The following is a 23,201-nucleotide window of genomic DNA, read 5'->3' on the forward strand; positions in this document are numbered from 1 at the left end:
CCCTTCTTCCTAATAACCTAGTTTCCCAGTAACATGCATTCTTAGTCGCAGCTACTCCACAGCATTCAGGTATAAACTTGAAAACATGTTACTATTTCACCTTTGTAAGTCACAGGGACTTTTTAATGAGACAGAGAAATGGTTTGGCACCCAGAAAGATTTTGGCACATTTTAGGGGTTTGGCTACATTTTTTAAATAATTGACCTTCTCTCATACTAACCATTCACACTCCCCCCCCCCCCTTTGTAAGTAATGTATGAAATGTAAATGAATGCATTGTTTGGAAGAATGTGGAAGGGGAAGAGATTAAAGCAGGGGTGTCAAATTCAGTTTCATTGAGGGCTGCATCAGGGTTGTGTTTGATTTTGGGTGGGCGTGGCCAGGGTGGGCACATGCAGCCCTCCCAAGCTCTGTTTTTGCTGGCAAAGGCACCGCGGACCAGTCCTTCAGTGTTTCCAGGGTGGCCCTGCAGGCCAGATTAAGCCCTGCAGGCCTTGAGTTTGACACCCCTAGATTAAGGGATTTGTGTAATTCCAAAACCCTTGGCACTGTTCTATTGATCAGCAGAAGGGACAGAGGGCAAGCACTGATTGGCTGAAAGTATTCTCTTTGTTTAAGGTTAACAGAAGTAATGGAACTGTTTCAGACTTATTTGTGAGATACTGCGACCTAATCAACTGCTCAAAACTGATAAAATATGCATTATGATATACTACATACTGTGAATATTACATTGACAAATGTCTAACTAAAATTAATATTGTACCTGTGACAATAAACTGAAAACAGAATAGGATCCAATTTATTATGGGCAAATTTAATACTGTGGTAGAATGGAAATCTGTGATGTATTGGTTATTTGTGCTTACCTCTATCTAGAATAGTTTGCAAGGTTAAACAACTTAATTCACTTTGAAGGACAATTTTATATAAACATATTACTGTCTATTGATAATGATTTCACAATTCCCAAGGGGTGCGTATATGGAATTTGCAACCTAATCAAATAGGTCTTTTCATTCAGTGTAACTCAGAGAGAGGTCCAAAGGAAACACAACCTTGAAACCTGCTTATATTCAATTCAAAGTCATTTTAGCTAGAGCATTTTAGCTATCCAGTAGAGTCAAGGCAATGAGTCAGAAGTTTTCTGAAAGAGGGTAAGAATTGAAACAGCTGGATAATTGAATGGATGGTGAGAGACAAAGGTTAAGGCAGCTTGAATTCTATTTTCTCTGCTTGTGGGAAGTCTATTGGCTGGGAGTAGTTTGTATGTCACAAATTATTGAAACTACAATATGGCATATTAAAAAGAATTGACAGAGTCAGTTCCTTTGGGGCCTGGAATATCTATTCAGCTCCGAGTTTAGGTAGGAATTAATTCAAATGTTTTTTTTTTCAACTAATTGCCCATCAGTTGTGCTTTTGGCAAGAAATCCTATTTCAGGAATTAGATATATAAAACCTATATCACTACAAAGATTAATAATATAGAAAAACATATGTTTTATGTTTTCAAATAGAATGGCATTTATTGTACCTTGTTTCAAATAGTCATAGTCATAGAACATCTAGATGTGTGTGCTGGGATGAATCTGAGGGACCGATAAATTCTGATTGAATCTCATAGCTTATATATGAAACAATTCAAAATGTGCTTCCCCAGCTGCCCAGTTCTACAAAACACATATGGATAAGGGTATAAATTACAGCACTCCACCACCTCACCCATCATACTTGATCATGCTCTGCCAATGCTTGATTAAACATGAACCATTAAATATAGCAATAGTTGTAATCATCATGAAAATTGCTCTTTCTCATGAACAGAATGCACTGAGCAAATAAAGTAATGAAAGATTATATTTGTCTATCTAGGTAATCACCTTCTTTTTATAAGAAAGAAGAAACACAGAAGCAAAGATATAATTTAAAGCTGCCAGTGTAGAATTTTTCATTAATCTTTAAGAATTACAAGATCACTTAAATAATAAAAAATGAAAAGATATATTAAATATAACAGAAAATATAATTTTCTGGCAAAGAAAGGCAGTTTTTCTAGGATATTATCTAGAAACTATTTCAAGATATATTTTACCATGACTTAAGAGATAATAACAATATACATTTCCTAGCTAGCTTAGCTACCATTAAAGATCAGTATAATTTTATATGTTAGAAATTTCCAGGATAGCAGAAGGAATTATTAGTAATTAAATTAATTATGGTTACAGGAACTGGGGTTGGCTAATCTACTAAAGAGAAGGACCAGGGGAGACATGATAGCGGTCTTCCAATATTTGAGGGGCTGCCACAGAGAGGAAGGGGTCAAGCTATTTTCTAAAGCACCCGAAGGCCAGACAAGGAATAATGGATAGAAACTGAACAAGGAGAGATTTAACCTGAAAATAAGGAGAAACTTTCTTGCAGCGAGAACAATCAACCAATGGAACAGCTTGCCCTCGGAAGTTGTGGGAGCGCATCACTTGAGACTTTCAAGAAGAGATTGGACTGCCATTTGTCAGAAATGGTGTAAGGTCTCCCACTTGGGTGGAGGGCGTGCATAAGCGCACCAACGTGCCTACCGTCCCTGTCCTATTGTTTCTCTTATTCTTTTATTTTTCTTATATGTACCCATTTCATATATTCACAACTATGTATACACTTGTACTTATTATCTTGTAAACAATTGACAAATCAAATAAATAAATAAAATAAATAAGGGTTGGACTAGATGACCTACAAGGTCCCTTCCAACTCTGATTATCTGTTAATGTAAGATTTTACATTCCCATCTAATGTTTTTGTGGACAGTTACTTGCTAAATACAAAATTTATAAGTCACCCAGAATTGTGCCTAGATGAGACAGATGGCACACAAATCTAATGAATGAATGAATGAGTAAATACATACATACACATATCTTATAGTAAAAGGAAAATCAAAAGTAGATAAAGTGTACTAATTTATATGAAGCTGCACAGAGCGAACTTGTGAGATTTTAATTAATGCAGATGATTTGAGATCCTTTTAAAAATACCCATACGGGCATAGAGAAAATTTGGAAATAAATCAGTATGTGTATTAGGAATGAAAAACCGAAACATTTTCTATTGGTATATGGACTGGGACTTTTCCTTATCACAGGCACAAATAAATTAATAAATGTATTTTATCTGGTAATATGTGCTTTGACTCTGAACTAGTCCCATTTCATTTTGATTGAAATTCAGTTTTTAGCTATTCTTATCCAAAGCAAGACTAATTTAACTTGTATCCAGCCCACTGGTCCATATTATGGCAAAAGGCTATTGATACCTCACTGCTAATCTGGTTAGAATGTTCAATGAAGTGTTCTTATTACTATATTTGTCTGGTAATATTGTGGCTATGCATGTGGAAGAATGGGATAAATGTCTAAAGTTCTTCTCCTTCAAGTCCATTTTATGGGTAGGGGTAAAATTTCCCTTTCCTTTCTGTACCCTACTGGTGAGTAATTAACATTTCTGTTCAGTTCTAATTATAGTTCTTGTATCTCAGTCATTATGTTAATAGTCTTATTCTGTAGTATGTGAGATTGCATTCATTATCACTGGTGAGTTAAACCTTTATTAAAGAAGAATTCCCTCAGGTCCCATTCTGAAGTTAAGTAATTATTCATTTGGTTGTATCCTTGCAATTAGTTCTATACTGTAGAGCTGATTATTGAGTTTCTATGTCCACCATGCCCCCAATCCCACCCTGAACAACATTAACTCACCCTGGTAAACAAATGCCTTAACATATCCCAATGCGTTCAGAAATACGTTATTATGTAATGAAATAAGGAATTGCAATGCACTAGTTCCCAGCACAAGCACAAGCAAAAGTTCTAGCTGTGTTGTGGATTAGGTGGAAGATAATTAGGACTCCTACATCAGATGCAAACTATATGGGTCAGATTTTAAGCTGCTCCCCCAAAAGATCTTAGTAGGTTGATGAGATATGGGACAGAGGAGGAAAAGTATAAGGTAGGATAAATGTTGGTAACTCTAGGATTTCTTTGCCATGATGTAATCACATGGCAGACAAGGAAAATGTGAAGGTGTATATGTGACCTTGATTGATATATATAAAAAAACCCTAAATGGCATTGGATCTGGCTAATATTTGAATGAGAGTTCTCCAAGAAGCATTAGGGAAATAATCTACTATAGAACAAAAAGACAACAACAACAACAACAACAACAAAAAAAAACGCCATGGGGGGGGGACGGACATTTCTGGGTTGTTGCCAACAAGGACAATCAATTTTTTCTTATAGTCACCAGGAGCTGAACAATATTTTTTCCTTAGATCCTTGTATTTTCTCTGCTCCTTTCCCCTAGATCAGGGGTGTCAAACTTGTGTTGTCGTGGTGTCATTATGTGATGTATCATGACTTCCCCCCCCCCCTTTTCTAAATCGGGCACAGGCATGGCCAGCGTGTGACACATTTGGCCCGTGGGTGGTGAGTTGAACACCCCTGCTCTAGATATATGAAGCTCTCCAATTGCTTTATTTTATTTTTAAATTGTTTTGTGAAAATACTATATTACAGTGGAATTACAATTATTCATTTGTAATCATTGAAAGAGGGTACTGTAGCTCAATAAAACCCAAACATGAAGAACACTTTATTTACTTATGAATTATTTTAATCCACACAGCCTCTCTTTCCCCCACCCCCAAATAATTATGTTTTAACAAAGAAAATGGAATGATTCTTTCAATTCATAAATGGTGGAAAACTAAAGTAAGCAGATAAATCTCCACACATCATCTTTAGTGAACCGTACAAACTAGCACCTGCATTTCCTGCATTGGATGAAGGGAATACATCTTTCTTCTTTTGTCCTGGCCACTTTTGACAGAATGATTGAGAGTGTTTTAACAAACTGCATCACTATTGGGTTTGGTGGCTACAGTGCCTCAGACAGAAAGTCGATACAGAGAGTGGTAAGGACAGCCGAGAAGATTACAGGAAGTTCACTTCCCGTTATTCAGGATACTGCTTATAAGCGCTATGCTCTTAGAGCTCAAAGCCTTGTTAGATACCCCACACAACCACTTCAGGGTCTTTTTCTGTTGCTCTCCTCTGGGAGGAGGTTTCAAAGTATTTCTAGCAGGACTACCAGATTCTGTAACAGCTTTGTTCCCTATGCCATCCATCTGGAAAACTCACAAGATTCATTTTTCTTGCCATGTATACATCCAAACTAGACTGTGTTGTTTTTCTATATGATAAAATATATGTGGGTATATGCATAATTTTGTTTTATTTATTTATTTATCTATTTTGTCATGTTTATGTAGTGTATATTGGAGGTGGTGACCCTTCGAGAGCTGTATGCAACAGAAGTTCATTTTAATATATGCTGATTAGTGTACATTCAAAGTGACAAAGTTATTCTATCTATTTAAATAAAAGTTATTTACAAATAGCAAAAATAAAGTAAGTAGATGTCTTTGTGTACATTGGTGAACTCTTTATTAAAAATAGGGAAATGGATGGGTAGGTTTTAAGGCATGGGAGTGCAATTAAAAAGGCAGTGGGGAATATAAAGTCAGTTGTGAGGAATGTTTGTTTAAAGAAATAAAAAGGTATTCAGGAATGTGCTTTTGCTCTATAGAATCGATGGAAGCTGAGTGAATCAGGAGAAAGTTAAGTGAGTTCTATGCACTGGGAATGGTTAGTTAAGCAGAAATGTATTAGGTAGTTTGGTCATGTAGAAATAATTCGTGAGGAAGAGTAACTATTTATAAAATTTTATCATTGTAATGAATAAAAATTTATCATTGTAATGAATTTAGGTTATACATTGTGACATACCTACAAACTGTTAAAAATTTCCTACGATGCTTTGGTTTTTTTTCACAATGTCACAGAGCAAACTACTCACCTCAAAGAGGTGGAATTAAATTGTCTTTGAACTGCTTACTCTTGTTTCTTAATCTTCTTTTAACTTGTTGTAGGCTTATCTATTTGATGCCTGTTTGATTAACAGAGAATTTGTTTTCCTTCTATTACTAAAGATGTAATTTTTCCTATGGCCAGTTAAGACCACATTGTTCATGTCAATTGTTTCATATCTGAAATGTGGGGCTGCTATTCCCTTTGTATCTTGGGCTTTTGTAGAGCAAAACAAAGATTTGTTACTGGTCTTTGCTATCATTGGTAAAGGTCTGTTGCAACATGAAAGAAGTTTATAATTAGGTGACAATAAAGGTATTTTTTCCCCTAAAGATCTGTTTTTGTGTGTCTGTGTATATGCCTTATTTGTGCCTTGCAGAGTCTAATGAGAGCCATTTCTGACTGGTCTCAGAATTGGATTGTAAAACTAGAGCATATAAAACTTTTGCTAGACCAATACTCAAATACTCATCAGTCTGGAATCCGCACTGTATATCGGACATTAATGCAATTGAGCAAGTCCAGAAGTATTTCACGAGAAGAGTACTACACTCCTCTGCTCGCAACAGAATACCCTATATCGCCAGGCTTGGACAACCTTGAACTACGCCGCCTACGGTTGGACTTAAGCATAGTACACAAAATTATCTGCTATGGACTTCCGGTTTGTCGGCTTCGCGGCGGCAGGGATTTGCGGCTGCGCGATCCCTGCCGCGCTAGCCGTTTTGGGGCTCCGACCCAGCCGGGGAGGAGGAGCTGCCCTGCAGGGGCAGCTGAAGGTAGGGGATCCGGAGAAGGGTTTGGGGTGCTGCAGACCCCCTCCCTGGCCGGCAGAACCCCTTTTCCCAGGACGTGCAGCGGCGGTCCGTAATGGCCGCCACAAAGAAGCTGGCAGCCGGGTAAGAATGCGCAGGAGGAAGTGGAGAAAGTGATTGAGAGGAGAAAGTTTTTCTTGGCTCCTAGGACTCTAAGACATATTTAATAAAATTCCTGAAAAGTATGACTTTCTGAATAATACCTGCCAGAAGAGGAAAAAAGCGGCTGCTTGAAGGTGCTGAAAGGATAGCTTTCCCTCTTTTCCTACGGAATAAATAACTGGATATTAAGAAACCTATTTTTTAGGTGGAAATTGGTTTTAAGCGATGAGTGGGAAGAGAGAGGATTAAAAAGAAAATATTTGTATGCTAAGATTTGTTGGAGCAGATGCCTTAAGGATTTGAAGACTAGAATATATTGTAACAAGACTTTAAACAGATTTGGACTTTCTTTCTCTTTGATTGATATCACCCCAGAAGGAGAAAGTGAGAACTCTGCCTTGGTTTGGACTGATTGATAACTTTGGGACTGTTTTATCTTTTTTATTTTCTTTTGAATATTCTGGTTGTTGTAAGAAGAAAAAGGAGAAAAGAAAAGAAAAGATTTATAATGGCTCTTTCTGTTGAGGAACTAAGAAATGGTGTGGAAGAAGCTTTCCTTTTCTTAGAAATGGCGCTTACTAATTATCAACAAAAATTACAACAGATGAAGACAGCAGAGGAACAAGAAAGAAAGGAAGGAGCCATCTTTAATGAATCTCAGAATTTGATCCAGAAAAAAAGAAGAGAGAAAGAAAAGAAAAGAAGAGAAAAGAAGAAAACTAAAGGATTTAAGGACTTAAGATCTAAAAAAACATTTAAGAAAGGGAAAAATAAAGTGCAAAACCAATATGATGATTGTAAACAAAGGGAAAAGAAATACGACAGAGAAGGGAAGCCGGTAAGGCAGAGGCTAGAAGAAGGGGGGTAGAAAGGTTTGTTGGGAAAAGAAAGAAAGGGAAAAGGTGGAGAAAAGCTACAACGTTTTGAAATTAAATGGAAAAAGGAATTTTTATGGATAATGGATAAAGTAAAAAGATTTTGCAAGGTACATAAGATGAGATGGTAGTATTGCAATGGCTTAAGAGTTGATAAGAGATTAAAATGTTAAAATGTTTAAAAATGATTGGTTTTAAAACTTAATAATAGGAGGGGTTTAGAATATTGTTTTAATTAAAGAGTTTAATAAAATTATGGTATTGATGTTATTATGAAATTTTTATTATAGTATTTCTTTTTAATATTTGGATTTATTCTCTAATTATGCACTTAATTGTGTTGGATGTATTAGTTAGATAGAATGTACCAAGCAAAATCTGATTGGGTATTAGATATTATTTTAAAGATTAATTTGATTAACTTAGGGGGAGATAGAAAGGCATCATACTCTGATTAATGATTTCAGGAGAAACTGATTTTCTTTTTTTTTCATAAGGGATGAGACAAAGGGATGATAAAAAATGGACAAAAGATACAAATATAATGATTTAAACTAAGATGATTAATTAAGGTAGAATTAAGAAGTGTGAAATATGTGGAGAAGTTAATATAGAAGGCTTAGAATGGTAAATAAAATAAGTAATGATATGTAAGATGAGCATGAATATAATTGAAGTCCATGAAGAGAGAGACACCTGGGTCCAAGTTACTTTCCAAAAAGATATTTTTTTATGTTTTGTGTGTTGTGTGTATATGTCTTTTTTGGGGGAGAATTGGTAAAAACTTGTAGAAATATAGAATGAGAATAATGGTAACTAAGTCAGAAAGAAACAGATGAAATAATAATAATGATATTGAATAAGAGTAAAGAGAAGTAAAGAGAAATTGAATAAGAGGTTTTGGTATATTATATGGAAATGGTTTAAAACAGAATCATAATTTATCTGACTTGTTAAATTTACAAGGGAAAAAGGTTTAAACATGTAATGAATAATGATAATTTGTGTGTTTTAAAAATTAATAAAACTTGTTTTTAAAAAAAAAAAAAATTATCTGCTACAATGTCCTACCAGTCAATGACTACTTCAGCTTCAACCACAACCATACAAGAGCACACAACAGATACAAACTCAATGTAAACCGCTCCAAACTTGATTGCAGAAAGTACGACTTCAGCAACAGGGCTTGGCTAGTCTAGTAAAGAGAAGGACCAGGGGAGACATGATAGCAGTCTTCCAATATTTGAGGGGCTGCCACAGGGATGAAGGGGTCAAGCTATTTTCTAAAGCGCCTGTAGGCCAGACAAGGAATAATGGATGGAAACTGAACAAGGAGAGATTTAACCTGGAAACAAGGAGAAACTTTCTGACAGTGAGAACAATCAACCAATGGAACAGCTTGCCCTCGGAGGTTGTGGGAGTGCCATCACTTGAGTCTTTCAAGGAGAGATTGGACTGCAATTTGTCAGAAATGGTGTAGGGTCTCCCGGGGCGGGGGGTTGGACTAGATGACCTACAAGGTCCTTTCCAACTCTGATTAACTATTATCTGTTATCTGTTATCTGTTAACAGAGTGGTCAATGCCTGGAATGCACTACTGACTCTGTTGTTACATCCTCTAACCCCCACTCCTTTAACCTCAAACTATCCACTATTGACCTCACCCACACCCTTACAGACTCCAGGTTTCTATCCAATGTCTTAACACTATATTAAATTGACTTTCTAGAAAAGGAGTCCATTCATAGGCTCATATATATTTGAACAGGACAATTATATTACTAGCAAAATCGTTTATCTCTAAAAACTACTACTGCTTTTTAGAGTCCTTGAAATATCTCTTAAATACTTAGGGATGGCTTGCTTCCAAGTCTACAGTAGAATAAGATGCTGTATGCAAATCCATAATAATTAAGTGCTGTATATTTAAATGTCTCTTAATGGGGGGAACTCACATAAAATGTACATTAAATTATTTTCAAGCATTTTCAACAGTACTCAATAACTTTATTATGCTATGTTGTAATTTTACAAATGGTTTCATATTTGCCTTCTGTCTCTGACTAAATCTCTTTCCTTCTCTTATTAATCTTTTGCACAATGGGAAGTCTAATTAATAATGTAAGCCACAGCTTTCAGAGAAATTAGACCATCAATTTAATGTCATTCACCTTTTGTTGCAGACAAATTGTTTATTAATCTTTTGCAAATTATGCTCACGTTTTAATAAAATACTATAGCTTGGAGCAAAATTCTGTTTGATCATAGAGACCAGAAATACTGTTTTACGCATTGTACAAATATGAACATTTAAATACTGTTATTTATTTATTAGTATCCCACCTTTATTATTTTTACAAATAACACAAGGCAGCAAACATCTGACATACTTTCCTCCTCCTATTTTTCCATAACAACAATCCTATGAGGTAGGCTGGGCCAGTGGTAGGCTGCAACAGGTTTAACAACCGGTCCTGTGAGCACACACATCATGCGTGGAGCATTGAATAATCACCAATTTGAACCTCTACAGCTCGCCTTCTAGCCTTCCCCAGTGAGTAGAACAGCTGAGGCGTGGTAATCCACTTTGCCGCGCGAATCAGTTGAGCTGCAAAAGAAGGAAATGTAAGACAGGATAGGGCAGGTGAAGATGGGTGGGGCCAACTGATTGTCTTTCATACCGATTTGCTAGAACCGGTGCAAACTGGCAGCAGCCCACCACTGGGTTGGGCTAAGAGAGAGTGTTTGGCTCAAAGTCACCTTACTGGCTTTAATGGCTAAGACGGGATTTCAACTCACAGTCTTCTGCTTTCTAGCCTGGTGCCTTAACCACTTAAACAAATTGGTTCAGTTAGCAATATAAATTAATAGTAATAATGATGCATCATACATACCTCTTTATACCATATTATTCTTTGCTTCTTCTCCACACTTCTTTGCCTTTTGCCTGAATATAAATAAGAAAGAAACTTTCACTCCACAATGATGATTAAAGAGTTATGTTGTTTAATGGGCTAAGGAAAGCTTCCCTGAGATCAAGAGCCACTGACAGTCATCTCTATATGATTGAAAAAAATGCTGTCCATTACATTGCTAGTTGTAGAATCTTGCAAATTGTAATTTTGTTTTATGATTTTCTGTCAAGAAAAAATATACTCTTTTTATCATTTGCTAGCACCTACTTGAAAGCCAATTTGGTGTAGAGGTTAAGGCATCAGACTGGAAACTGGGAGAGCCTGAGTTCTAGTTCTGCCTTAGGCACAAAGCCTGCTAAGTGACTTCTCGGGCCAGTCACTTTGTCTGAGCCTTAGGAAGGAAGCAATGGCACACCATTTCTGAAAAAACGTACCAGAAAAACTGCAGGGATTTGTCTAGGCAGTCTCCAAAATTCAGACCCAATTGAATGAAATAAAAAAAAAACACAACTACTTAACCAACCAATAACTTGCCATTTTAATTATTTATTCATTAGAGTTTTATAACAGCAAGCGTATTGTATTGGTTAAAGAAACCCTAGGAAAACAGTGAAGTTAGCCTTACTTTTATTAAGGAGCTCAATATTTTTATAGTGCCCATTAAAGCAGGTGTGCCTTTTCTGATTAGATTGATTAAATTCTCGCATGAAAATGGAATTCTTTTGTATAAGTGAACATCATACCAGAACTTCCTTCAATATTTCTACAATATGATTATAAATGAAAATGGAAAACATGTTTTGCTGAGATTGGAATAGAACAACTTCAACTAAAACATGCCATTGAAACTTTCTGAATGGTTTATGTCCTGATGCAATGAAACAGTTTTAAGGATTTTATTTGCTGTTGAAACAAAACACATTTCAAGTATTTTAGTTATAAGAAACAATACAACATAATATGAATCTTTTGTTCTCCTCCCACCCATACAAATACTACAAGAATAGATGTGGCTATAGGCTGTCAGCCAGCCAATTTACATAAAACCACTAGTGATATAATTTAAAAAAATTCTGAAAGAATAGAATTAAAACAAATTTAACAATTTGCCTTTCTTCCTAGAGAATCAATCTTCACTTTGTTAAATAAAGCCCCTTAGGCTTTAAGGAAACGAATATATTATCTACATTATTTACCTACTTTAGAACATTTGGCAGTTAAAAAATTATTAACATGTTTATGCTATACCCAATGTGGTGCTTACATTTTTGCTTTATAATTACAATATATTAGCAAAAACCTGTTCTACAACCAGCAGGTAAAATATATTCAGAAAGCTCACAAGAGGGCAAGAACAGTCTCATATAGCCTTATACATAGCCACATTCTTAGCCATCAACAAACATATAACCATACACCCAGCAGAAGTTAAAGAAAAAAATTTAGCAGCACAGGAGGACAAGAGGCGATGCAGAATCTTCTGTTTTGGCATTTTACGATGCTGTTTAGAAATTCAGCATAGTAATAAGCACAGAAAAATATAACAAAACTCAAAACAACTAAATTAACATGGTATTAATTTCTGCTTTTACACAGGCTCAACAGCATTAGCAACATTTTTCTGTGAAACCCAGTAGAAATTGCAACCACCCACCAACATGACCTGAAGCTTTCCTATAGTAAAGACTTTAAAAAAAAAAAAAAAAAAAGCTACAACTTGCCAAGTAGTTTGGCAGGAATGCAACTACAAGCAATCTTCTGAATGGCCATGTGCTTAACTGCTGTTTTTTCTCAACACTCTATCACCCGTAACAGCAAGGATATAACTAGTTCCTGCCACTATGCTGGTTAGGCTAGAAGAAGGTTGAAGAAAAGCAATTCAGCCATAAATCCCAACACAACATCCAATTAAATAAGTTGGAGCATGCAACTGATGCCACTCAAAGCACTAAGTTTTATCTTAATCCCAAAACAAGCTTCTTAACATGTGAATGCCTAAACACGGAAACATTTTGAATGTTACAAATTTACATTATATCAAACCTACCGAATAAAATGGTATAAATATTCATAATATTTTAGCATATTGTAAACAGACTTTTTAATAAAAAAAATAATGGTCTTCTTCATATTTGAAGGCTTTCTAATTTTCTGCTCCTATTTTTTTTGTCAGTTTTCCCCCCTTTTATTTTGATGCTATCCATGAATATGCATCAATGCAGTATCTCTAATCATATCCTCCTGGTCAAAGTTTCAGTCCAAGTTACAGTATGTGAAATGGCACTTCATAAACAGTTAATAGGATCTGGGAAGTGTTGTTAGCTCTTGCATAACGTGTTCACATATTGCAATCCCATCCTTTCCCTTCTGTTAGAGAATCATAACGGGACTGTATTTTGGCAGAAGAAAGGTGCTATATTCTTCAAACTAGCAGTTCTAACTTCTTTTATTTGTTTTTCCTAATTACAAACCTTTGCTGACATGCCTTGAAATGACTTTTTAAAAACAATTTCACCTTTCAGCTGTTAGTCTTGACTGTATGAATCTTCATTAATGTGCTTATAGATATATTTCTATGTAAAAAGACATTATAATTAAACAACAGATGCTTCATTAATTTAGGAATAAAGGCCGGGTATGTTGTTTTCTCTTTTCTTAGTGTATGAATACAGTAGTTTTCACTTTGATGAATGAATGGCTCTATTTACCATTTTTATTACTAATGAACTGGACTGTTCAATAAAAATGATGTGACAAAAATATATGACATTTAGTTATTTCATACTGGAGAAAATAAACCCCATCACTAAAATGGTTTCTGTAGTAATATTTTCAGAGTTTATATATTTAGGAGTTATTGACATTCATTTAATTAGTTTGGACCAGAACTTTTGGCTAAAATGTAACTTCATTTATGTTAGCCCACCTCAACCTGGACCAGAATAGCAATCTGTTTCTACTTGATAGTTTAAGATACAAATATAAGAAGAGTACACAGCTCTTCTTATAGTATAAGAAGAGTACACAGCTTGTCAAACTTGGATTCTTAAAATATATATGCTAAACTGAATAGTTTTATATTATATTGCAAGTTTACATGTGGTATTTTGTACAATACAGCTGTTATGAGTTACTTCATATGTTATCTTTTCTTTATATAGCAGAAAGATTTGTATTTATTACGGTAAGAAAAATATTAAACACCTCAGTTGTGTGTGTGTGTGTGTATCATAGTGGATAAAGATTTTATTAATTTCATTCATCAAATTATTGCATGCTTATTACAAGGAATATCAGAGGTAGTAAATCTCATCTTGGAAATTTCATATTATCATGATTGTCTTATGACCTTCTAATATCCCTGACTATGGTAAACAAGTGTCTACAGAATAATATTTTCAGAACCAAATTCTGGTAAAGAAATGTAAAGGTAAAGAAATTACAGTTACAAAATGTTCCCACCCAGTTTACCATAATTTAGCTCAGAAGTTGGAACAATATTATTTGGTGTGCCATGCACCATAACAGAGGTGTGTTTGGAAATTGCTGAGGGGCAAATATTAGAAGAAACATGATGGTTGTAAATGTTATATGATAAACTGCAAGATGGCTAGCAATCGTGTATTTCTCTTCCTCATCTGACTTCCTTTTAATCTGAATGGATGCCCTGACTAATGTAATAAATATATACTGTATATTCAGTTCTGCATATGAAAACCTGGCAACAACTTGTTCTCTTATTTTCTAGTATCAGTTTAATGCTGTCACACCAATGAATTGGAAAATTGTGCACTATATGCTGTAGCTATGTGAGATGACAGTAACGTGCTTATTCTCCATCTTATTTCTCTTTTAACTAGTTCCACATCTTGTGGCAATTAATTTCATAAATAAATAAAATAATATGCCATTGAAATACGTAGTTATTGATCATAAAAAATAATCTGTGTTTTTTTCAGATTCTGTTTCAAAAAACATAAGCCTGACTAAGACTCAAGTAATCGAAATTGCATTTATGTTATATCCCCCTGTTGGTCTCATATTGAAAACAGCTGCTGCTCCTCGGTCAACCTGGGTGAAACCAATTGTTGATGGAGAAGATTCTTACATGTATCTAGGTAAACATTTTTAAATTGATTCCTTTTGTAGGAGTGTTACTACCTCAATTTTCTACAACTGTCATTTATCATTCTAAATTTTTTATTTACTTTTGTAAATGGAAATGGAGCATTTGATACACTCTCTGGGGTGCCACACCACCAACCTTTTGACTAACCATGGTTTTGCTATATTGTCCTCACTAGCTGAATATCTCAAATGTTTTCAGTGTGGTAAATAAATATACTTGCATGTTTAAATCTTGCATAGAGCATCTTAAGCCAATAATTGCTCAGGCTGAGCCAATACGCAGGTTACTTTTTATACTAATTTAACATTTTAACAGTTACCAAGAAAATAACCAGATACAGAGTGTTCTACTTTTCATAGGGTACTCTGGAATCCTTGTGATGAAATTTTAGCCTACTGTCTAATTAATACTATAATCAGTACTCTTACATGTTGGACTAGCTATTTCCAGTATGGATTATACAAAGGGAAGTCTGACAGCTAGTTGAATAAGCAAACTAATCATGTTTTTTGTTTCAAACTGTACAATCATTGGGTTAATTTACCCCAGAGCTTTTACTTTTTTGTGAATCAATCATATGTTCACATTCATAAAAATAAAAATATCATTAATCTGCTCTGAAAATGGTTGCCAGGGTTAAATTGAGTTTTAAAGTGATTAATAAATACTTTGAAAAGCCTAAAATGGTTAGGACTTCAAAGCAAATATCCTGAAGGTGTCATTTTGTAAGATATGTTGAGTGCATTGAATAATAGTAAGGACAATTGGTATTGCGTGCTTATCAATTGCATCCAAAGGTTTTCCACTTAGTTTTGCTACATGAAATTTTTCCAATGGATAACTAAATGCTTATAAAGAAAGACTGAATTTTTGGGGGTGGGGGAGAATACACAATTCAAAATGGGCACAAAGCAAGGGATAGAAAACGGATGTTCCAAATATGTCAAGAGTTTTGAAAAAATTTGCAGCTGTACTACCTACACAACATTGCATTATTGAAAGAGAGCCATTTGCCCTAAGAGGTGGAGAGAGAAAAAGCAGCTGAAAGTCAGATATTTCAGATATATCAATTCAGACTTTGCAGAAATTGGTATTTAATGATGTGAATATGTCTACATATTCATATGGAATATGTCTACATATTCATAAGCAATAATTCAATCATTGTAAGATATGGAAAATAAATTTCCATTGGAAATTTTAATATACAAGTAGATCAGCTGAGAGTTTTATAAAAGTTTTATACAGCACAAAAACTTAGGATGAAGCTAATCTCAAATTCTGATTAGCAAACTTGATGGCAGTTTCAGAAAGGTAGTTATATTTTCCTTACTTCCTTACTTCTAGAGAACCGGTAGCGGAAATTTTGAATAATTCAGAGAACCGGCAAATACCACTTCTGACTGGAGATTTTACAGTATCCTTCCCCTGCCATGCCCACCAAGCCATGCCCACAGAACCAGTAGTAAAATTTTTTGAATCTCACCACTGCTTCAAATGCAATGCACTGAGTAGCTTCTGTTTTCTCTTGCTCTTGGTTGGTGAGATGGTGCCAGGAGAGATATTATTGCATTCACATTTCTTTTTCATTCAGAAATGAGCTCTTCATCTACTCATACTTTGTTGTTCTTCATCTACTCATACATTTGGCCTAATGAACTATCACTAGCACTTTTTGTAACAAGTTCTGGAAGCTAATCACATATTTTCTATGTGATTATATGAGGTACATTTTTCAGCCACAATGGCTCTTAAAGTAGTTGATAGAAAGATTGTAGCAGTTGCATTTAAGTTGCACTTAATCTGTTTGTTTTTAGCACTGTGAATTTTCTTATTTTCAATCTTTGTAAATATAGCCTTCAGATTTTTAAAATGCGTTCTATAGTAAATATCAAAATATCAAACACAATACTTCTTTTTTTCTGTCCACTTTTACTCTACATTGACTTGGACTGATGATAAAGAAATCTTGAAATGCTATTAAAAAAGGTGAGAAGAAAGGCTATGATAGTGTGTGCAAAGTGGGACATGAAAACAGATTGTCACAAAAAATTTAATCCACTGAATTGCAAAAAGCACTGCCATTTTATTCACTTTCACTAAGATGCCAACAGAAAATGGACCACTGATTTTCTATTACTCTCTGTGACAAGAAATCACATAATATATTTCTTGCAAGTGAGTTGATAATCTGATCAGTTGATCTGTGAAGATCAAAGAGTATAATTCAGCAATTGTTAATGACAGGAAATGAGAGTAATAGGAAAGTGTCTATATGTAAAAAAGGAAGAAAATGTCTATACATCTTCCAAGTCAGCAGTTTCTATAAACATTAGAAACTTCATAACTTATAGCAGGAGTGTCAAACTCAATTTCATAGAGGGCTGCATAAGGGTTGTGTTTGACTTTGGAAGGCTGGGGTTGGTATGGCCAGGGTAGGCATGGCCAACTCAACATCACTTGCATTGGGCGCACCTGTGGTGGCCAAGTGCTAAGTCAGGACTTCCCTCAGACCCTCCCTCCCTCCCTCATATTATAATCTCCTTCCTTTTCCTTCCTTCTTCCTTCTCCTTCCTTCTTCCTTCCCCTCTGTCCTTATTTTTCCTTCCTTGCTCTCTTCCCATCTTTCTTTTTCTTTGTCTTTCCTCTTTCACTTTCTCCTTTTCTGTCCCTTCTTGGATGCTCAATGCAAAAAGGGAAACATTTCTTTTTTTGTTTTGTTTTGCTTTTAGTTTGCTTTGCTAGCCCTTTGCCAGTGAAAAGAGAGCTTGGGGGCCCATGTGTGGCCTCCCCCAGCTCCATTTTCAGCCGCAATGGCCTCCTGCAGCCCTCTGCCAGCAAAAATGGAACTGGGGGTGCATGCGCAGGCACTGTAGGCTGATCCTTTGCTGTTTCCAGCGTGGCCCCACAGGCCAGATCTAAGACCCTGTGGGCTGGGTGTGGCCCAAGGGCCTTGAGTTTGACACCCCTGGCTTACAGGTTGAGAATCAGTGGACTTGGTTGACTTTAGAATAACTACTGTATGCATAAGACATCTTGAAGAGATGTGTCAAGCAGAAGTGGGGATGTTCATGACTGCATGTTTTAAGATTATGTTTATTTTTAATAGGTATCTCTAGGCTTCAGTATTGCGAAGATAATAGTCAGAAATTGCTATGCTAACTTTCCTGCTTTGCTCCAGGCTCATGTAGTTATTTAATGACATGATGGTTTCTAGGGGTCCTAGGGCTCCAGCAGTTGACTAACTAAATATGCTCTCTGGAGATCCCAGTGCATAAAAAATGGGAGGTTTTTTTACAATATAAAGATCCTGCAAATTGTGTCATCTTTGTAACAAGATGGAATACCTCATAACACAGCATTAGGTTATGTGTGAGGGAGGCAAGCAGCCTCTTAATGGCTACAAGATGTTGAAAAGAACAGAACTGAAGCTGTATGGGGTTTCTGTCGTGACTCAAGAAAGCCTTTGATCATTTTAAATAAACTCAAACAATTAGCGTCCTAAAAACTAGAATGTTTTTAATGGCATTCTATAAAGCTTGTTGACATGCATATCCAGGGTACTTAAAGGAAGGGAAAATACACTACTTTCATGATGGATAAGTGTTTTAGGCAATTCATGTTAAACCTCACAGTGTTAAATTCAAATAAAATTGGTTAATTTGTGAATTTGTGCCTGCTTTGGATTATATAATGTACACAAAGTTCTTCTAAGTGTAGGCCTATATTTTCCTCTGCTATAAAATAAGCAGTTTTGGAAAAGGTTTCTGGTCAATAACTCAAATGTTTCTACTAGTTGGCCCCTGTTGAGATACTTGTAAGTTTACATCAGAAAATGCTATTTGAATTTTTAATGTTACCATTTGAGATATTTAATATATTTTGCTTTGTGTTGAGTCAAAAATAGCAAACACATGGCTCTGTAGATGTTGAATATCATAAGCCTCAGCACCCATTTGGCCTTGCTCGCTGGAGCTGCTAGTAGTTGAGTAACTTATGGAGAATTATAGGATTCCCCAACTTTTGGATAGAGAGGACAAACTGTATAGCAGTAACCTAAATCTTAATAGACAACTTCAGGGGACGGAGTTCTGATTGATTAGAATGGGTTGTTAGCAACTCTAGACAGTCTTTCTGCTTGATATAACCTTACTTCCCTGAATTTTTTTTCTTTGCAAGTATATATTATATGCTGGCATTTTAGTTATAAAGCACCCCCCAGAGTCAGGCAGCTTATAAATAAAATAAAATAATAAAAATATATCCATTTCATGATCTGTGGACGATATGCTTCTGTTTCTTGCGGAGTGTTACTGTTCATGATTTTCTCAGAATATTGTATGTCAGGATTTAGCTTTGTGAATTTTAATCTTGTTCCTATGTTGCTTGCCAGTTCTGATTACTGCAATCACAGGCAAAAATGGGTTGGAAAGGTTAGAGTACAATAGAAACCCCTGGGCTCTGATCCATCAGATTTTGGCACGAGTTGAATAATCAAGCTACTTGTGTTTCAGATAGATTCTAGTGGATAAGTACCTACAGTATTTCAAGAAACATTTCAAGTAATTTGCCTGATATTTTCTAAAACCCTAATACTTATTTTTCAGCTGCTGGAAATGTTTTGCATTTATCTGCCAAAACTTATACAATTTTGAATGTTGAAATAAGCTTGTACAATAAACTCAGATATAGTAATTTCTCTAATTCATATTTGTTTATAAAAATTAATTTATATATCATACCATCTGATGAAGCATGTCTTTTAGGGGGAAAATGTCAATTGTAAGTATATTAAATTAGATATACTAGTTTTTATTTCTTCAGCAAAATGAAATAAGATAATATGTCTCTATGTTTCTAACATATATTATTAAGTATTTCTTTCTGAGATCTCTGTGTCTTTTGTTCAAGACTAAATCTCCTAGAAGATGGTTATTGATGAATTTTGTCCCATAAATTGCTATGACAACCCTATAGTCTCTTCTCAGTACTATTTTTCCCTACTGAATGACATTGAACTAATGGTTGCAAAATTTGTTTCCCAGATTCAAACAGTCTAGTTTGCATTGTGTGTAAAAACTGAAGTCTTCTCTGAATCATGCACCTTGACAAGGTGATCTCACGTACTGTACTTGTCAAAGTACTGTATTTTGCTGGGCAACAACATGGAAGCATTGCCTTGTTGTGGGAGTACAAAGCCAAATTAGAGCTTAAACAAAGTACAAAGCAATTAAAATGTCCAGTTATCAGAGAAAGATACCTCTTTTTAAAAGTTTGTTTGTTTATTTATTTATTTATTTATATAATTTATATGGCCGTCCATTTTAAACAACCAGCATACAATATTCAGAGATATGAAAGCATTAAGCTCAGGTCAAAACTGTTGTTTCCAAATGATAAATTAGCTACCAGTGGTTGCATAGTTATCACTTACCACAGGCAAGCTGAAATGAGTGCCTTTCATCAGCTTTTTGGAGTTGACGACACATTATAAAGCTTGGTGGACCTAAGGGCCTCCATCATCTGATTCATCCTGCACATTTTCTGGATCACTGCTAGCAGAGTCGGCTTAGGTACTAGATTGCTGCTTTTGATATATTGATACATTGGTATCTTGAGGATACCATTTATCTGGAGCAGACTCCTTTGCATTCTTACTTGGAAGAGACTATGAAACACGAAGGATTGTTTCTTGGGAGTGATATTCATCCAAATCTAGCTCAATCTTGCTTAGTTCAAAGTCTCAACAATGTCACAAGTGCTATCACCTAAGTGAGTGTGTGTTTGGGTGTGTCTTGGTATCTATCTATCTATCTATCTATCTATCTATCTATCTATCTATCTATCTATCTATCTATCTATCTAGTAAACAGAGATATGTATAATTCACACAGAAGAGTTGTTTAAGCTAGAAATAAAAACTAGTAAATTTAGACAGAGATGCTACTGTAAATTGCAAATTAAAGAGAAGGCCAAGATCATACTTCCCCCCAAAATTTTTTTTATTGGTTTTTAAAAACAAACATAAACAAACAAAACATAAAAACATCAAGCTATCTTCCATAGGTGTACATACAGTGTGCTGGTTGGTTTACAAATTGTTTTGTGCTTCCATTTTGTAGTCTTCAATTACAATTACATTACATATAATCTCATATTGTCAATCAAAAATTAAATACCTTAGTATCATTATTAATCAATCATTTGACTATACTTTTATTCATTCATGTTTTACAAGATAACCATAATTTACTTAGATCTTATAACAGTTCATATACCATCCCAAATCTATCCTAAAATCATTTTGTAGATATAATAAGAAAGAAGTACATCTTTGTATATTTATTATTTTCTAAAAGTCTACATAATTCATTACTGTACTTTATTGTCTAACCATTGATAGAAAAGATCCCAAATTTTATAAAATTGTTTATCCTCTTGTTGTCTAATTTCAAATGTCAATCTACTCATTTCAGCACATTCCAATATTTTCTTAATGATTTCCTCCTGTGATGGTATTTTCTCATTTTTCCAGTTTTTAGCAAATACAATCCTAGCCGCTGTTAATACATTTACAATCAGGTATTTCAAGCCTTTACTATATATTTCAGGTAAAATTCCCAATAAAAATATCTCTGGTTTCAAGTCTATATGCTTTTTTGTCATTTTTTCCAATCACATGTGGATTTTAGTCCAGAATTTTTTAGCATCCGCACAAGTCCACCACATATGGTAATATGAGCCAGGTGTCTGATGACATTTCCAACATTTTTCGGATTTATTCTTGAACATTCTTGCTATTCTTGTCAGGGGAAAATGCCACCTGTAAAACATCTTATACAAATTTTCTTTATATGCTGTTGACATTGTCATTTTATAATTTTGAGACCACAATTTTTGCCATTTCTCTAAATCAATCCCATATCCAAAATTCTTCCCCCAAGCAATCATAGTTTCTTTAACTTGTTCTTCTTCTAGTTTAATTTCTAATAAATATCCATACAATTTTTTAATCACCTTTTCATCAGTACCTGTCAAAATCTTATCTAAGTCAGTCAGTTTATCATAGAAACCTTCTGTTTTAGAATCTTTATCATACCTTGAATGTATTTGCACATATGAAAACCAATTCATCTTTATACCTTGTTCCTCTAGTTTTTGCATAGATTTAAGTTCACCCTTTTCATTCAATATTTCACCATATCTAACTGTTTGTTCCTTTTTGTATATTATAAAATACGAAAATGCTTCAATAGTCGATAACCAGACTGGAATTTTCAAATAACATTGTCTTTTAATCTTCTCCCAGTTTAACCACAGAGACTCCCGTATATAATGTCTTCTAAAATACCCCTGTGTTTTAGTTCCTTTGTACCATAAAAAAGCATGCCACCCCAACAACAAATCATGTCCTTCTAATGTCAACAATCTAGTATTTCACCAAGATCATACTTTTGTAGCATTGCATCAACATTAAGAAATTCTTTTATTCGAAACTATGTTTTGGAAATCACTGAAAAGCACCAGAGGAACCATGCAATGGGGAATGACACTGTTCTTAGCCTTTAGATTTGTTTGGGATTGTTTTTTAGCTTGCAGCACAGGGAAAGTAATGGGAGAAAAAAGCAAATCTAATCTCAGTAAAGCCTTGGAGGGCTTGTTAATTATTACCGATTAACTTTCCATAACCAACCATTTGAAGAATTTGCCACCTGCAATCTTGATTAAATCAAATCTTTAGGGTGGGTGGGTTGATGGCTTAGTTTATTTTTGCTGATAGGTTTATTTTCTCCTGGAAAAAGCATCCCCAACAATAACTTTTCCGAGGTTTCCCATTTCCATTCCTAATATCCTTTGCTCCCAATAGAGCTTCACAAGAAGTCAAATGAAGAGTCTTTGATTTAGATGTCAAGAATGACAAGCTAAATCTTTTCCTTACTGTCCCAAGGATCTCTTTCATAACTCTTCTGAGACCTCTAAATAGCACCACAGTATTATTTCTGTCTTACACAGAAGAGCACTTGTGCTAATGTGGGTCAGTGTCCTACCCTCAATATTGATGGAGAAAAATTCAGTAATATTCCTTAAGTGGAACACTTCTATATTTGATAAGAGACCATCACTGAGTCAATGAACAGAGTCAACAGAATTGACTTTAGCTGTAACACAACCAGCATAAATATGCTAAATAACTAAATATGCTAAAGCTTAAGGATGTCAGGTGTATCCTGAGAGGTCAGCAGAATCAAAAGTAATACATTTCATCTGCCAGCTCACAGCATAGGAAATCTTTTAGTGTCTCCTTATAGTGTGCCCATATAATCCACAACCTCCAAGAACAATAGTCTTCTCGATTTTCATAACATAGGAACACTTACACTGGACTCACTAATGAACATTTGCAGGTGGGTCACAGACAATAGAAAATTAATCC

At 35.0% G+C, this 23,201-nt stretch overlaps 1 protein-coding gene across 1 annotated transcript in view; it reads left to right on the plus strand.

Moving 5' to 3' along the window:
- Window positions 1–23,201, plus strand: part of IQCM (IQ motif containing M) — a 54,722-nt gene that overhangs the window by 19,999 nt on the left and 11,522 nt on the right. The window contains exon 5 of the mRNA XM_087962601.1: window positions 14,598–14,756. Coding sequence (XP_087818727.1) covers window positions 14,598–14,756 — 159 coding nt within the window. The remainder of the gene's footprint in view (window positions 1–14,597; window positions 14,757–23,201) is intronic.

The sequence above is a fragment of the Notechis scutatus genome, chromosome 4 (assembly GCF_049901735.1).
Source record: "Notechis scutatus isolate UNSWTSFEM ecotype Mainland chromosome 4, rNotScu1.2, whole genome shotgun sequence".
NCBI classification, from domain to species: Eukaryota; Metazoa; Chordata; class Lepidosauria; order Squamata; family Elapidae; genus Notechis; species Notechis scutatus.